Genomic DNA, 18,517 nt, shown 5'->3' on the forward strand with positions numbered 1-18,517 from the left:
CTGGATTTCGAGTTATTTTGCAATTCATCGTTCTCATTTGGAGTCAAACGGACTGTAGCTTGTTATGACTAACATCCTGTTCCAAATTATTGGCATTGGGCTCAACACTTGTTTTTTAAACTACCTGCTGCCTTTGGTCCTATTCCACACAATGAATACCTGACAGGGATTAATCCTCTGAGAAGACAACTCAAGGCATGTTCAATGTTGACATAAGTTGTAGACACGGTGACCCAACGGATGAGCAGACTGATAAAGCCCCGTAATTGTTTGTCACTTTTTTCCAGGGTTTATTATGGCATGTAGAAGCCACTATTTCATGAGAGCCTGTGGCTAGAGGATACTGTTTGCTAGGTTGTAAAAACCTTGTTTTCATATAATAGGAAGTTGATATAGTGAATTGTAGAGGAGTAGGAAAGGGATAGTGGAAGATGAAGAAGTGTTAAGTTTGATCAAACATGTTGTTACTGAATAAGCAGAGTTGTCACCAAACAGCATTTTCCATTTGGACAGACAAAAATAATCTTCACCATATGTATTCTTTTCTATTTATGTGTTTGTCTGATGATGTTTAACAGGTGTTCAAAACTTAAATCAGTTTCTGTTCATTTACATCTATAGTCTTGAAGTTAATTTAAGGTACCAACGTTTACTACAATATCTGAAAAACTATTGGACCTACTCCAGTCAAAGTTGGTATGAGATTATTAAACAGTCATACATAACTGGATATTACATTTAAAGACAATCGGTGCATGAATAAAAAAATCCGTCTATTTAGCTATCACTATATTTCATCAACAACCAGACCTGTTCGCCACGGGTGGAATGAGCATTCTTTGTAACAGCCATCTGCATAATGCTACCCCTGCGTCACAGGGCAATATGACACAGTTGAACCAATCAACTCAACTTGAAAGGATGCACGGGAATCACGCACGCACGAATATGGTGTTAGCGTTGGGCAGTTAACTTTGACTGGAGTAGATCCAATAGTTTTTCAGATATTGTAGTAAACGTTGGTACTTCCAGACTATATTGACTATGATTAAAACAATATTTATTTCCCCCAAAAAGGAATGGGATTAGTGAACAGGCAAATCCTATTGAAACACCTCTCCCTACAAAGGACATTTAACAATTAATAAGAGTAAACTGTACAATTAAATTAGATTAATTGTACCCACTGTTATGATGTGAATATACAAGTCACACACAAATACACGCATACATGTCGGTACATAAGCAAAACGGTGCATCCATACATATGTACATACACACATATATGCTTGTACACCTATACCTCTACATAGCAGCTAGGATGTCACGCATACAAACAACTATTTGATTGATGTAATCGTAAGGAAGGGAACATATTTATATTTTAAATCTTTTTAGATTTTGGAATGAACAAATGAACAAATTGTGCAATAGCAAGGTTAATATCAGTAGATATAGTGGCATTTAAATATAATATGGAATCAAAGTCATATCCTTTTATATAGTAGTACATATTGTTCCGAAGATTGCTGTAGTTACGACATGAAAAGAAATAATGTGTAGGATCCTCATAATGGCATCCACAGGAGCAGGTAGTAGACACATGGATTCATGTATAATATTAGTGTGCATTTAAATCACTGCATCCTAACTTGAGGCGGGAATGGATGATTTGACAGAAACGGGTACCATAGTCTAAGTTGAAGCCAAAAAATTTAAGATTTTCTGTCACTTTTAGTGAAGTTATATGCACTATTTTTTTACTTAACATTATCCGGTAATTTATTCCACATTCGCACTGTATCCAGTAAATATGATTTGTAGTAGTTAACTGTTCTAGCATTTGCAGTCTGTAGCTGTGAAGAAGTTGTTAAATTGTAACGTGCGCCCGCTGAGACATTAAGAGGAACAAGATTACATAGCTATTACATATATATATGTATTGAATTGTGCTTGCATATGAGTGGTTTAACAGTAGATTATGTTCAGGGTTAACAAGTATGAATGATCTGCGATCTTAATCGATAACTACTTTTGTGGTTGATTTGTACCATTTAAAAAATTACTGTATTAATTCCTGTGTTTTGTTTCAAGTGAAGAAAATGTGTTCTTATGTTTCAGGTTAATTTTCGCATAAAGTTCATGAACTGTTGTCATGCTTGCTTATTTTTTGTAGAAATGAATTTGTAGTAATAATTCTGTGAATTAGTCTCTATTGAAAGTTGCGAGTTTTATTGTCAACTGTTGTTTCTTGGTTTAATTCAAAGCAGCTGGAGAAGTGTTAACTTGTTACAAAGTTTTCTAATTTTGTTTCCCATTTTGAACTTAGGTATTAAAATCTGTAAAGTTGCAGTGTCAAGATTATTAGTTTTAAAACATGTGCAGCTGACTATGCTCCTGAACAGAGGCTTACTTGCAAAGGTGTGATTTTTGTTTTAACACATCTCCACCAAAAGGGACCATATATGGAACCTCTATATATATAAAGTCTCTGCTTCTGCTGTATTTTCATTTCAGCCTTTGATAAACAGAACTAAAGTGCAAATTAACCTTTACGCACCGCTTTCGATGTTTTGAATACAATATTTGCATTAACGATCTTGTTACCTCTCCAATTCTGCAAAGTTGTACCGTTTTTTCTTGAGTATAGTGCGCACCCATGTATAATGCGCACCCCCCTCTAGTGGGTTCAATATTTTGGAAAAAAAGAAATTATGCGCAGAAAAAAATTACACCGAACCCCTTCAGCGAAGTCCGGCAAACGAACGGGTGATGAGAAACTTCGTCAGTACAAATTCGAAATTTGAGATAAAAAATCACCAGACATGTTGATTTACCGTTTAAATTGTATTTTTTGATCAGCTAGGCATTGTTTTATATCCAGGGATTAAGATTACCTTGTGTATTATCTTGTAAACTAAGTTGGACACAGCAATCAGCTGTACACACGTTTTCTTGGAATCTACCGATGATTCGGTCAAGACACACCCAATGATATAACTTTACAGGATTTTAATGCAAGGATCGGCAAAAGTTGTATCTGAAACTATTTTTTTACAGGAATAATATATTCCAATATCTTGTTAATTTAGATGCAGCTTTTACAAAAAAATATTTAAAATAATAATAACCCTAAGCAAAGCAGCTTATCGCTATTGCCGGGTATTATTTTTTATATGGAACCAGTCTGACCAGTCACCGTCAAGGCTCCCGTGCACGTGATTGTGTGATCGCGAGAATTACGTGTTGACATAGAATCGTCCAACAAAAACAAATATGACTTTTAACGAATCAAAGTATGGCATTTATGATATATGTATCCATTCTCTGTCAACTAAAGTTCGTTTCAGGGTGTCAATAGCGGTAATCTGACCATGGTTGCTGTTAATAACGGTGGGTTGTGCGATCTTCCCATCGCTTCACACACGATTTCGCCGAAAATAATTAAAACAATATTAAAAGGAATTTTGAATAAAATTAATGAAATAAGTTACAAACATAAGTCCAGATATACAAAGAACACTTTTTATAGCCAGACAGTGTATTTACATGAATAATTTGCAAACTTCAGTATGGATTTGTTGACATGGTATTTCCGGTGTTACGTGCTCACGGTAATGTCTTTCCATGGGGGAAAAAACATCAAAACTCATTAATTCGTGTATAATGCGCACCCCTTTCTACACAGCTGTGTTTTTTGGAATAAAAGTGCGCACTATACTAAAGTAAATACCTATCCATGAGAGTTCCTCTTCAAAAAAGAGGATCCAAGGCCTGTTAGAAAACAGGTAACATCTGACTTACAGGTGTCACATAAAGTCAAGATGCTAAACAGTAATATGGGGTGGTGGATATATCTAAAAATAAAGTCCAGGCCTGCGTTATATGGGCTTTATAAGCTCTCCCCACAGACGATCGGGTACTAACAAATGATGTGTCAACTTCCGCCAGCAGAGGGCGCGGTTTTCAAAAAAGCGTTGCAGACTGATTTTAGTTACATTGTTGAACACTGTGTATGTAAAGTATTATTCTACCATGAATTTGGAATTTACTCGATTCTGATTGGTCAATCAGAGGCTATTAAATCACAATAAACCCCCTCTGATTGAAACAGCTGGTTTGACGGCCGCATCACCGCGGAAGCTTATATTCATAGAATAGTACTATTTTCAGTCATTGTCGGTAGGCATATTTAAATAAGTATATCTACAATTACAGGTTACAGAATGCACAGATGCGGTTGCTACAATGTTCAAAGGATGTGTGGCAATACATTTCGTGCAGAAAAACGCGACAAAAATCAACAAAGGGAATGTATTTACGTTTTGGAGACAACAGAGAGCTTGAAATTTTGGCGCTTTTCTATATACGACTGTGACGTCATATCTTTTGCGTCACAATGAGCGATATGACGTCATAATGGTGACGTGCGATGTAGAGCGAAAGCCTTGGAAAGCTTGCTTTGTTTTCTTTAGCTTACCAAGTTGCCGTGCGTAGATGCTTTTAATGCCTGTCATAGTTCGAGTGAAGTATTACGGTGTAAACAAACTGCTTGAGTATATACAGCACCATATTTTGTTCGGTGATTCCGTAATTCAGATCGATAACCCACTCAAAACACTGAACTCAACCCATGTCGCTTCACTCAGTATATTTGCTAACATTAAAGAGTTCGCATTTTATTCAGTCATGGTAGAATGGAGATAAACGAACTGTGTTTTCAATGTAGAGCTAGGTTACCTGTAGATTTAACCGCGCTAAATTTAACATTTGAAACCTCACGCTGCGCGTTCGGTTCCAAATTCAATTTAGCAGGGTTAAATCTACAGGTAACCTAGCTCTACATTGAAAACACAGTATGTTTATCTCCTAATTATCCCCCGCCACGAAGTGGAAGAGGGATATAGGAATGGGTGCTGTCCGTCCGTCCTTCCATCCTTCCGTCACATTTCGTTTCCGGAGCAGATCTTGAAAACCGTACCATATTTCTCCACCAAACTTGGCACATAGATAGGTCTAGTGGTGAACTGGTGCCTTTTGATAGTTTGGGATTTAATTTTTTAATTTTTTTTGAGTTTCCATGGCAACGACTTTGATTTAGACTGAAAATGGCGGTAGTCCTCGTTTCCGGAGCAGATCTTGAAAACCATACCATATTTCTTCACCAAACTTGGCGCATAGATAGGTCTAGTGGTGAACTGATGCCTTTTGATAGTTTGGGATTTTTCAAAAAAATATTTTTTGAGTTTCCATGGCAACGACTTTGATTTAGACTGAAAATGGTGGTAGTCTCGTTTCCAGAGCAGATCTTGAAAACCGTACTATATTTCTTCACCAAACTTGGCACATAATGTCTTCTCACAGTATTGAATACATTTCCTTTCTTGTTGGTAAGTTCTGCATTGCTTGAGTGTATGTTCCTCCAAAAGTGTCATGGACACAGTTGTTTCATTCACTGACTTACTTCATGCAGAAACACAACTCATTACAAATACAACAGTGTAACTGATCTTAAACCTACTCAACTGTATAAACACTATATATTCTTGTTAACCATATTCTGTACTTCACTTGCTTGATAATGGTGTCAGAACCTTCACCGAAACCATCGCTTATAATTGTAATAAAGAAGTTGTTCGTCCATATGTCTTATCCTAACTCATTACAAATTCAGTTACATATTCTATCATAAACTGCAGATGGCAAAATAACACCAGTAATAACTTATTTTAGTGCTGCAATTAGGCCATTTACAATGCACACAACCCGACATGTCATATTGGCGGGGGATGTGAGTATTTCATGCTTGTTGTTTATGATAAAGGTACGATAAACTTACCCTTAGTTAGACGGTCACTAATCAGAAACAAAACTTGATTTTATGGCATTATCAGGATATAAGTCTGACCCAACTCGTGTAATCCTACTGACGTATTTTACATTGGAGAATCAAAATATAGACTTAGATAAGTATTTACAACAATACTGGGGTAAATAAAATAAAGACGGATCGGAAATTAGTTGAAAAAAGACTTTTTAAAATTTAATTGTAAGGTTCTGGTTCTGCATGTATGTCTTATATCTTATCCACAAGTTAACTTTCCACAGAACAGTGATCATGTATCATTTGATTTGACAAAATATCTTGTTCAAGAGCAATCCATAAATCAGTGATGAATTCATGAGCTTTTTTACCCAAGCAGAACGCATGTTGGCCCTGTTGCATCTCGCATTTGTTACGGGGTAGGAACTTGTATCAGAGGGAATGAGGTGAAGTAAGCATGCCATTTCAGACACAATTCAGACAAAATTAATGCACACAGTTATTATTGAATGCAAAAGTGACTAAAATTAATCAAAAAGATTACAAACATAAGTCCCAAGTCCAGATATACAATAAACACCTTTTATGACTATATGTAGTGTATCTACAGGAATAACTTGTGTAATTCATTGATATGCTAGTGATTACACCCCGCAGTTAAACCTAATCGTAGTATCGCTGAAGGGTGTTATATAGGGATGACTGCATCATGATCTTCGTACTGATCTGATCTTAATGTGTTATCTCTTGCAGCTGCTTTTAGACCTCCCAGAACAAATATCTCAGTGTGAGGAAGTCTTATCTTTTTTTGAGGTTGAAGATGAAGACCTGGAGGCTCCAAAAGTTGAAGAGTAAGTTTTGTCTTTATAGCTCATCTGAATAGGACTGCTTGTGAAAGGTTAGGGGTTTTCTTTTGATGTGGCAGTTATTTCTGCATCTCCTCTGAAACCACAGTAACAATGGTCTTCTGTAATGTACAGACTCTTAACACTGATGTTCACCAGAAAAATGTCCATATCTAGAGGATGGACGCTGCAATTCCACAGCTGAGGCGATAAATCAACAATCTATGAATCTCTGTATATACTTAGTTTGGCTCTCTGGTGCATGGTGATTTTTTGTACCTGGGTAATATAGGGGACCTTCATATCACCTATTTTCTACAATAACAACAAGGGTATGTTTGAATGGTGGCTTCACTAATAGTGCTCTTACACCATACTTTTACAATAATTACTCTACATCACATCAATATTTACACATTTCAATAAATATAATCTATCATTGACAATTATTACCGCAAAACACATCATGGATCTTTCATAATTTAAAACCTTTCAATCGACAATAAATATTATGTTCAGCCATTTCTCACACAAGATTCAACTATGATATAGTTGGTAATAACTAGTAAACAATCACTAGAATACAGGTGTAAATGTTTTAAACATACTGTCGCAGGTCCTGGCCAACTATGATGATTAAGGTGGACTGAGGTGTTGTAGAAAGTTAAATGTAGTTTTTCTTGTAAAAATTAGAAGAAGCCATCGATATCTAGTCAAGGGGCAACATGGTCTCTCCGCGGCTGTGGTGTCAAAAAGCCAGTAATACAAATACTTCAAATACAACATAGATAATTCTTACAAATCCTCTACCTCTATTTCATCAGTGCCATATTTCTGTCACACTATATGACTAAATTTTCAAATTTTCAATAGAAGTCCTCTCCACTGTCAACTATATATACCTGATAGTTCCCGTAATAGCACCAATTAGCATATCACTCTTCTGTGTGCAAATTTGACTCTTCTTTCATGAGAAGTAAACATCTACGAGGGGTGTTCATTAAAGATTTCCACTAAACCACTTAGGGTTATCATATTTGGTTGAAATTTCACATGTGTAATGATACATGTATCTATGGGTTATGTCTGAATTTGCAGCACCGAACTATTAATCTTACCAATTTTACAGGTGTTATGATCGAGTAGGGTGTGACAATGGAGCCAGTAGAATACCCAGCAGTGATTAGGTTTTTATATTTGAAAGGTCGCACACCAAAAGAAATTTTCGATGAAATGAAAGCAACTTATGGGGAAGATGCCCCATCATATGACGTTGTTAAACACTGGCATCGCCAGTTCAAGTGTGGTCGGACATCTGTGGAAACAGCTGCCATTCCTGGTCGCTCCCATTCAGCAATTGATGAGGACACTATCCATCAAGTGGAGACCGCCATTTTGGCAGACCGACGTATAACTGTTCGCCAATTAGCACAAGATGTCAAGATCAGTGTAGGGTCTGTGGAAAAAATCATCCATGACAATTTGAACATGCATAAGGTGTCTGCATGATGGATTCCCAGGTTGCTCACACCTTTCCAAAAGCAGGAACGAGTCAATTGCTCAAAGGATCTTTTGGACATGTGCCAAAAAAAACAGGCAAACTTTTTTGACAGACTTATCACACAGGATGAAACATGGGTCCATCACTATGATCCTGAGACTAAAGTTCAGTCGATGCAATGGAAGCATGTGGAGTCACCACCCCCAAAGAAGGCACGTGTCCAACCCTCTGCAGGCAAGGTCATGCTCACGGTGTTTTGGGACCAGCACGGAGTAGTGATGATGGATTTCTTGGCAAAGGGTACCAAAATTACAGGAGCTTATCATGCTTCACTGCTGCGGAAATTGCGGGACGCTATCAAGCTTAAGAGGTGTGGCATGCTGACCAAGGGTTTCCGTCTCCTGCAAGACAATGCTCCAGTACACAACTCTCATGTTGCCCAGACAGAAGCGCGGTCCTGTGGCTTTGAAATCCTTCCATATCCTCCTTACTCTCCTGACCTTGCACCATCTGACTTCCCCCTCTTTCCAACCATGAATCATTTTTGAAGGGAAAACGTTTCACAGATGATGAAACACTGATTTCTGAAGTCAAGTCCTGGTTTGGGACGCAAAATGAGGGCTTTTTACAAGCGAGGTCTCCATAGTTGCATAAAACTATGGGAGAAGTGTGTAACTCTTGGTGGTTCCTATGTGGAGAAAGACTAATACCTATGCCAAGTTTCATTCCACTAGGTCCATCGGAAGTGGGTCAGGGGAAATCTTTAATGAACACCCCTCGTACTTTAGCAGACTTGTTTCTAGCACCTGGTTTTGTAATCACACTGCTATCACACTACCCTGAGCTAGTATTATCAATTTCTAGCTACCTGTTCTTTCAGCTTTGATGAATCACCATCCATACACTGAAACCACAAGGCATATGGACAAAAAAGAATAGAAGCCTTGCTCCCCCTGAAACCAGAATACTACTCAACACTTGAGCATTGATAAAAGGGTGCGACTTAAAGGAAAAGTAATGAAAAAATATATTTAAAAAGGTAAATAATTTATGGTCGTACAAAGGTTTGGTCGAATTTCGATGAGTACCCTTTTGCAACTAAGGACTTCTGGAAATGTAATGGATGTAATGTGTCCAGCGATGGATGTAGGCGTGAGCGAGGTTGAAGGAGAAGACCTCTTCGTGAAGCAGATGATGACTTCCCTTTGCAAGGTCTACCAACACAATGAACCAGCTGCGAGCTGGCCAGTAAGGGGGGCGGTCGGGTAGCCTAGTGGTTACAGCGTTCGCTTGTAACGCCGAAGACCCGGGTTTGATTCCCGACATGGGTACAATGTGTGAAGCCCATTTCTGGTGTCCCCCGCCGTGATATTGCTGGAATATTGCTAAAAGCGGCCTAAAACCATACTCACTCACTGCCCAGTAAGGCACAATCACCTTCTGAATCACCCGTGGTAGAAGCTCTGTTGGTGGGAGGGCGTAAGCGTCGAGATATGGTGTTGTACTCACATGCCTCTTTATCCGGAATCAGAGAGACGAATGTGGGGAGTTGTGTGTTGAACTTGGAGGCGAATACGTTGATCTCTGGGCGATGGTAGAGGTGGCAAATCCCCTAGGACATCTTCAGATGTAGATGCCATTCTGTCGAGGATGGTCAATCTGGACGGGACAGGGAGTCTACTATGATGTTGCTGACTCCCTGATTGTGTAAAGCTCAGTTGTTGATACCCAAAGCATCGATCAGCTGAAAGAAGTCCATCATCAGGGCCAGCAGGGAGTCTGATTTGGTAGAAAAGGTTCCAGGGGAACTCCGGAGCAGACACATGTCTTGGATAGCCACCATTGCAGATGTCCGTACAGGTATAACGAGAGCTGAATCAGGACCCAATTAGCATCAATCTGAAGATAAGGCCTCAGAAAGCGCTGAATTGGCCGTGGCTGTAGTCGACCTCTCTGGGTGGGAGCTTGTGCCGACGTCAACAGACTGAGCAACTGTTGCCATTGTCGAACATGTAGAGAATGTCTGAGTGCAAACGACACAAGTATATTCTTCCACCTGTGCGGAGGAACAAACAGCTTCCCGAGATGAACTGCAGTTGCCGGGAGGGTGAGTAGTATAGGTAATGATGGTTCTGGACCACTTCCACTGGAGCCAGATTTATATACCTATACTGCTACTACAGAGGGAATTTTTTATGCAAAAATGATGATGCGATTCAACGGTCGTCATGATTTGTATTCAAGAGAGTGCATTTTTCTTCTTTGGCACCCCCGATTATGGCACCCCCCTACAATATTTTTCCACTAGAGCAATAGGATGTGCCGAAAGCATACAACTGTGCCAAACAAATTCCCAATTGAACATTTGTGCCCAACTATAGTATAGAACAAAAAATGGAAGAAGTGAAATATACAACTATGGAGAGCATGGGCATACATGCAGAAATGTCTGTGTTCCAACATATACCAGTGGAGAATGCATACAAAGACAACTTGCTACCAGATATATCCAAGGTAGATTATTTGGTAGGAAATCTAGGCAGAACACATCTAGAACCTTTGGAGGGCCTACCAACATTTGTAGACGATATGTATGTATTTGGCTATCTAGAAGAAAACGATATAGTATCTCTACGAGGATCTGTGTCTTGTACAACTGGAGAAAATGGATCTGCAAAACATATACTACAAGAAATAAATATAGCAACGCAGAAAGTATATGGATGTCGCGTGCATGCTACTATTGCAAATACAATTTCCTATATATGAGGCTCAGGAAGCAAAATACGAGACACAATACAACAAATACAAAAACAAACAGAATACAAAGCGAAGAAAAAATGGATGGAAAGATTTTCCAACGATGAACCCAAAGGTATATTTGTATGCAAAATAGATGTCTCCGAGTTGTCCCTAGAGGAAACACAAAAGGTGTTGGATGCACTACACACGCAACTATATTCCTTCGGAAACGAGATACATTCCATAGAGTATACTAGAGACTTTTCTAGTGTGCTAGATAGGGAAATACTAGTGGAATACCTACAAAGCCAGGGATACTTTCTCCAGGGATAGAAGGAGAAAAAGAAGGGACAATTCTAGACAAAACAGTGTCTGTAGGAGAAAACGTCTGTACTTGGGTATACAATAGGAACAATAGAACATTTTCCGCGAAGATATATATACAACAAAGTTGTTTCCAATTTCGAAGCGGGGGAGGTTGTTCTCGAATAGAAGTATCTGTGTGTGCACCATACGAAGACATAGGACCTTGGGTTGTAGACGAAATTCTAGAGTTGGTATCCCCTAAAGAAGAACCACTATTTCTCGAACAACCACCAGAAAACCAATGGAGAAATTTGTCAAAGAAATTGGATAGATGTTGTATAGTCGCCTCTAGACCTCTTGGGAAGATATTTGAAGCATGGTATGCACACACAAAAACTAGGAGAATAGCAGGGATACATATACATTTGAAAAAAGAGACAGTAGAAGATCCGAAGAAATGGGAAAGAGCAGTAGAATTTGCAATTGGAGACTTTGGGTTTCACGCTTGTCCAATATTTTGTATAGACATCCTATCTTCTACAAACGAAGGTGTAGAGTTTGGTCCACTTCGATGCTATACAAAAGCAAAGGATTCCAAAACTATTCTTGCACCATCCAAACAACCAACAAAAATATCCAAGGCAGATACAAACCCTTCCATACTTCTCCCAAGCACAGAATACATAGAATTGATATCCCGGAAAAACAAATCTGATAGAAATGGGAACGAAGTCTCCCATTTCCAAGCAATAGAAATGGAAACCAAAAGACAAATCCAATAGAGAACAAAGATTGCAAGACATAGAAGACTGGTTGGATAGCAATCTATGGAAAGAAAATATTGCAAAAATACACAAACAAAGAATACAAAAAGAAAAGGAGGAAAGGAAAAAGAGAGAACAAGAAATAGAAGAAATACAAAAAACATACAAGAATAATGATGAATATAGAATTGAGTAGTATAGACAATGACAGTTCTGGACCACTTCCACCAGAGCCAGATTTATATTCCTATACTGCTACTACAGAGGGATTTTTTTATGTCAAAATGATGATGTGATTCGATGATCGTCATGAGATTAAGCTAAATTGACTCAAGCTCACCACTGTCTGGAGCCAATCAATGCTTCTATGATATAAAGTTTTATAGGAATGATGGTTCTGGACCACTACCACTGGAGCCAGTTTGGATATCAGTATGGGATCAAAATGAAATCGGAACGATTAAGATCAACCGAATGGGTGACATGGTTATCAGCTGTTGTAAATAATGAAGTAACAAGATTAAATGGGAAAAACCATCCGATGCGATTGAAATGAAATCTTTGACATCCGAATCTTCAGCACAGAGGAGAGGCAAAGAACAAAAACTTCCGGATAGAGTAAGCATAAGATATTTATACCAGCCCGGTGAACTCAAAGGAGGCCAACGTCGCGCAACCGATCCGATTTGGTCCCTTAAGATATATAACATTAGTTGGTTGGTTACGAAAGAAGGAGAACCTATTCTTTATTATCTTAAAGATGGACCGGGCAGGGCATTTGTACGAGAAGAGTTGTTTATAGTTCCCAACAATAAAGTATTACCACCATAACCACAAGCATAGGTAGTTACACCATCCTTATCAATCCATCCCTTTGTATCTAATGGGGATAATGATGTCTTGTTCATTCTTAATCCATATATCCTGTGATTGACACTTCTTAAAGCATTCATCTCATGTTTGAATGTTCTACCATTGAATAATTCTTCTTTATGCTGTTCATGTTTGATATGCTTTTTTACTACATACTTACCTAGCACCTTTTTATTTACTATGCTGTTATCTTTTGGGTAATCGCTCGTGTCGTACATATCTATTTTTTTCTGCCATATCTTTATACACATCCTCAGTTTGTATTTCCATCAACCAAGAATCTGTGTCGGTATATAACACCTCGCATCTATCGCCGTATTGCTTCTTACGTTCGTTGTAATAAAAGTCATACATTAAGTGTTTTGACAAGTCGAGAATACTCATACCGACGTACACCAGTCTGTTGAATTTTATATTACTCTTCTGCATATGCAAAGCGGCTAAGTCGTTATCAAATATCTTGCTTCTGTTAAAAGCCGGACTGGCTATAAGTTTCCTGAGTCTTTCTTCCTCATTAGATCTGACTAATTTAACATCCACACGCTTCCTTAGATTCTCCATAGTTTTACCAAATACTGAGTTATTCATGAGCTTATATAGATTCTTTTCGAAATCGCTGGTAGCTATCTTTCTTAAATCTGTGTTCAACCTTATATCGGGCTCCATCCAAGGGCTTTGATCAAACTTTAGAACTCTGTGTATTTTCTTAAGTTTCATACCTAACGATAGATACAACTGGAGATTTCTGTAGTGAACTATATATTTTGTCTTATCCATCAAATTTGGTACAAGTTTTTCTACGTTAGCTAACCTTGTATTACCCATCAAGGAGTGTTGATATTCCGACATCCAATCTTTATTAACCATTAATCTTTCGGGAGCTAGCGGATAACTGTTATGATCTTTATGTAACGAACTTGGATATTCTAGGTCAACTTCTAGTATGTACCCTTTATTCGCATCATTATAATGGATATCATTCACATTGATATCATTGACCCACTCAAAACCACACCCGTGGGTAAAGGTTGACTCATAGCCCATCCGTACAAATTGTTAGCGACAAGATATAATATGTGTGTGTCGGGTTTACTTGGATCATATCCTTCCACTAATTTATTATTAGCCTTAAAATACCTTATCGCTACCATCGATATACCCCCTCTTAATCCTTTCTCTCTTTCCTCTTTCCTTACATATCGTAATCTGTGAGTAGTTTTAGTTCTACGCCGGTCTTCTTCAACAATGCATCCCACGATAGTCCGGGACTGGAATAGTACCATGCCGGGTCCAAGCCATATTGTTTTAAACATCTCAAATATATCGGCGAGTAACAGTACATCGGTTTTTAAGTACAGATCGTGATAATCGCCTAAATTCTTACAACCTAATTTATCCCAGACCGTCAGAGCGTGTTCATAATCGGCATCCGTTATTTTAGTTTCTGTTAAGTTACTATAGAATGATTCAAGGGGTGGTAATTCAGTTTCTTCGAATCTAGACCAATCATCCATATATTTGTAAGGATATACACCTTTTCTCAGCAACAAATGACAAGTTATCTTATCGGTATGTTGATTTGTTATCGCGAAGTCATCAGGATTGGTCGCATTAGCTAAATTGGTCGCATTATTGCAAAGTCATCGGGATTACTTTGCTTTGTTCTAGCTTTCCGATCCTTGTCCGTATAATGTATAGTTTTAGTCAACGAGAATGAGTTATATTTTTTCCATATCATTAGGAATGCAATCATCTCTCGTCATACACGTTTTTCTTACACGATACATTTTCCCTAATTATACTCTCTTCGTTTTGTAGATATTCTAGAATCTTTCCTGCTGCATTGGGACCTCTGTAAATCACGGGAGTGTTTGTTTTCCCATCATACCTTACAACTATATATCTAAACCCACAAGGAAAATGTTCTTGAGTTTTGTACGTAAAACTACATTCAGTATTGTGTTCAGTATTTTCTATAGGTTTGGTAAGTGCTTCGAAGTCAGCGTAAATTATGTATGGTACTGGCATTTGATTGCAATAATGTTCAAATTTTGATATACTTTTTCCCTCTTTAGGCATATCGATCCTGATAGCAGTCTGTCCAACACCTCTACAGTCTTCTTTATGCGCTTCTAAAAGATCTTGTCTGGTGTACCCATGTAGGCATCTTTCACAGAAATATTTCTTTCCATCATGTTTTGTTTTATCTCATAATAGTCTACTTATACTCTTTATCGATGTATAATGATATTTACCATCTTTTTTTATTAGAAATGAATTGATTCTGGTAATATGTTCTGGGGCAGAGCTTATCCTGTGTACAACAATTCCTTTAGAAGAATGTCCGAAAACATTGAAAGCTAAATTATTTTGTTTTTCCACCTTATCAATTTGTGAGATTGGTGTAGGTTCGTCTATACCATCCGGATGTTTGTCCGTGGGGAACAATGCAGATCTTATCGTAATTCTTAAACAGCCATCGCCTTTATTTTTTACACTAACTATAGCTTTTTTATAATACGGGGTAAAATCTATATAAGATCCACCTTTGAAAGGCATATAGTTTGCTATATCTAAATATAAACTATCGATTTTATCCACACCCCAACTCAAACCTCTATTAGTCCAACGTTCTAAAGTTTTTTTGTATCCGTTGAATTGATGCATCTAATGATGCGCTTATACATTACTTCTTGTTTGCCCCGGAAATAAGGTTCAGTATATATTTGGTGTCATTTTTACTCAATGATATTTTAACCGTTAGATGATTTAAATAATGTAAAATACCAGTTAAAACCTCATTAATTTTGCTCGATACGATGGGCTCAACATCATTTACATCTATGTTGGAATTAATATCCATAATCCAACCTCTTAGATATTTACCAACACCGTCTGTGGGTACAAATCTTAACTCAACGGGTTGATTATTTTTATCATCTGGTTGAATTTTTATCAACATTCAGTCAAGGGATCAATTCAGCTTTACTCATTCGAGAATAACCTCTCAGCCAACTTTTTTTCGCTTGAGCTTTGAGTTCTCTAACAGTCTAGGGTTTGATGTATTCCAAACCGAGTAAATCAATCAATTCAGCTTTTCTCATTCAAGAATAACCACTTAGACCACGTTGTTTTGCCAAAGCCTTAATTCTACTCTCTGACAAAAAACATTGTGGTTTAATGGTATATACAAAGTGAGTCAAATGTCTAAATGGTTGTATTTCCATATATCTAAACACATATTCTCCCCAACCTATTCCTCTCATTGATGTAATCTCTCTTCCTAGCGTAAATAATCTGCTTCCTGGCCCTATCAGCGCCTTGTTTCTTACATAAACAATAACGACCTTTGACTCCTATCCCACATACAGAACACATGTAATTTACATTTCCTTGTCTGATGTAATAAGCATGAGTGCAGCAGTATATACCGACGCAATGCCGGTTGCATTGAATTGGCTTACCCATGAGTGAAAATCTGCACAGATTCATGGTTATACACCTATCATATCTTTTGTCTAAAAGGCAATAGATCATAGCTTATGCGTAATTGTGTAGCTGAAAATTGCAACTGCTGACAACCCAAACATTATAAATGCTATCTCACGGTCTTTCTGAGCCTCTTACGGTGTATAAAAATGACTTATTGTTGGCCTCGGTATTGGGTCAAGTTTCTTTCCACAAACAAGGAAGTATTCATGCATGGCAGATTCAACATCCTAAAACTTTTTAATTGAATGTGCTTGCTTACGCAGTTCATCATTAATAAAATCTAATCTCAACATCAGGGGTCCGGGAAACGGTCACATGCGCCGGACATGTCCAATTGGGAATCTCAAAAATATTTCCAGCCGAACATTTAAATTTTTCTGTCCGGACATTTTAAAAAACAAACAACGCTACCTTCGGGGTCCAAATAATTGATGAGCGTTAGACATGATGATTTTACCATTTAAAATGTATTTCCTGCTCTCAAAGGCATTGTTTTATATGCAGAGATTAAGATTACCTTGTGTATTTTCTCGTAAACTAAGCCAGAAATAGCAATCAGCTGTGCACACGTTTCCTCCCAATGTACCGGTGATTCAGTTAAAACGTACCCAGTGATACCATTTTAAGATATTTTGATGCAATGGTGGGAAGAAATTGTTTCTGAAATTTTTTTTTTATCAGGAAGAATATATTCCAATATCGTGTTATTTTAGTTGCAGCTTCCACCATATATACTTAAAATTATAAGAACCCTAAGCATAGCACTTTGGTACAGATGGTATGCAGGATATTTTTTTACGTATGGAACCATTTTGGCCAGTCACCTTAGGGACTTCTTGCGCTACATGTATTTCGATTGCGAAAACGTTATGTTGACATTTAATAGTCAAACTGCCTCAAATATGACTTTTAGCGAGTCATGGTACTGCATTTATGATAAGTGTATCCATTCTCTTGCAACTAAAGTTTGTTTCAAGGCGTTAATAGCGGTAATCTGACCCTGGTTGCTGTAAATAACGGTGAGTTGTGCGATCATCCGATCACTTCGCATACGATATCGCCGAAAAGTATTGTAAACATTATTATAATTATTGAATGAAATACTGAATAATATTAATCAAATATCTTGCAAACTCTAGTCCAGATAAACAGTGAACAATTTTTTTTATTACCAGATATTATAATGATAGGATTAAATTGAGTTCTTCAGTTCGGATTTGTTGACTTGTATTTCAGGTGTTACGTGATCGCGGTGATCAGCTGATATTGTTTTCTGAGGGGGAAAACATCGTGTCATTGGAAAACTTGAGTTTACTAAAAATGTTAGTAAATTTTGGGAGCCATGCTTTACCGCGATAAAGCCGAAGGGCTCAATAACGAGGGAACACTGTATGTAACAACTTGTAATGTGTATGAAAAGTTGTATGAAAATACGCTATTTGAAGGGGACGTGGCCTAAATGCAAATGTCTGAGTGGGATTTTAAATTTTCCGGACCCCTGCTCAACATCCTCTGTCTGGCCCATTGTGACTGGGCTGCTTCAAGTTGTTCTAATGCTTTATTATGTCTTTTCTGCTCCTCTCTCATACTAGAAAATAAAAAATTACTCCCCGAAAAAGCTAGAGCATTAACAATAGCTCCACAATGGCAATTGATGCCATGATATGTTTATATGCTTATAAAATATTCAAATGTTTAATAACTTCATTATGTCTTCTGGGATAAGCCCTTGTTTGATTAGCATGTCTTTTGTTGCCATTGCTAATCCTATATCCAGAACCATCATACCGATATCATAACCATTAAAATCTAGCTTGGGTGGTGTGGCTTTAGTTATCATTTTAGCTATACGAGCATAGCCAATGGCCAAGCCACTGACCACTGCTGAATGATATGTTGCGTTTACCAACATTTTATCATCTATAACTGGAGTAGTCATGTTTTTATGAGGGCTTAACTCTAATTGAACCTCATCTAATTTTTGAACTTGTTGTGTTTTCTCTTCTCTGGTCTTAAAAAGCCATACCGCTGCTATAGCAACAACCCCTAGTACGTAGGGAGCCCAAGTTTTAATCGGGCTATGTTCAGTATTGTAGGCCTTTGCCTTCCTCGCTAGTGAACCCTTCCTACCGGCTGCAACTTTTCGAGGATTCTTAGTCACTCTGACTTG

The 18,517-nt window shown here is 37.8% G+C and overlaps 1 protein-coding gene across 6 annotated transcripts in view; it reads left to right on the top strand.

Moving 5' to 3' along the window:
* LOC139452295 (SH3 and PX domain-containing protein 2B-like) overlaps positions 1–18,517 on the top strand; it is a 291,496-nt gene that overhangs the window by 109,488 nt on the left and 163,491 nt on the right. For all 6 annotated transcript variants that reach the window (XM_071233713.1, XM_071233712.1, XM_071233711.1 and 3 more), the window contains one exon: positions 6,578–6,675. In XM_071233713.1, coding sequence (XP_071089814.1) covers positions 6,578–6,675 — 98 coding nt within the window. The remainder of the gene's footprint in view (positions 1–6,577; positions 6,676–18,517) is intronic.

The sequence above is a fragment of the Haliotis cracherodii genome, unplaced genomic scaffold (assembly GCF_022045235.1).
Source record: "Haliotis cracherodii isolate W230 unplaced genomic scaffold, xgHalCrac1.p SCAF_9, whole genome shotgun sequence".
NCBI lineage: Eukaryota > Metazoa > Mollusca > Gastropoda > Lepetellida > Haliotidae > Haliotis > Haliotis cracherodii.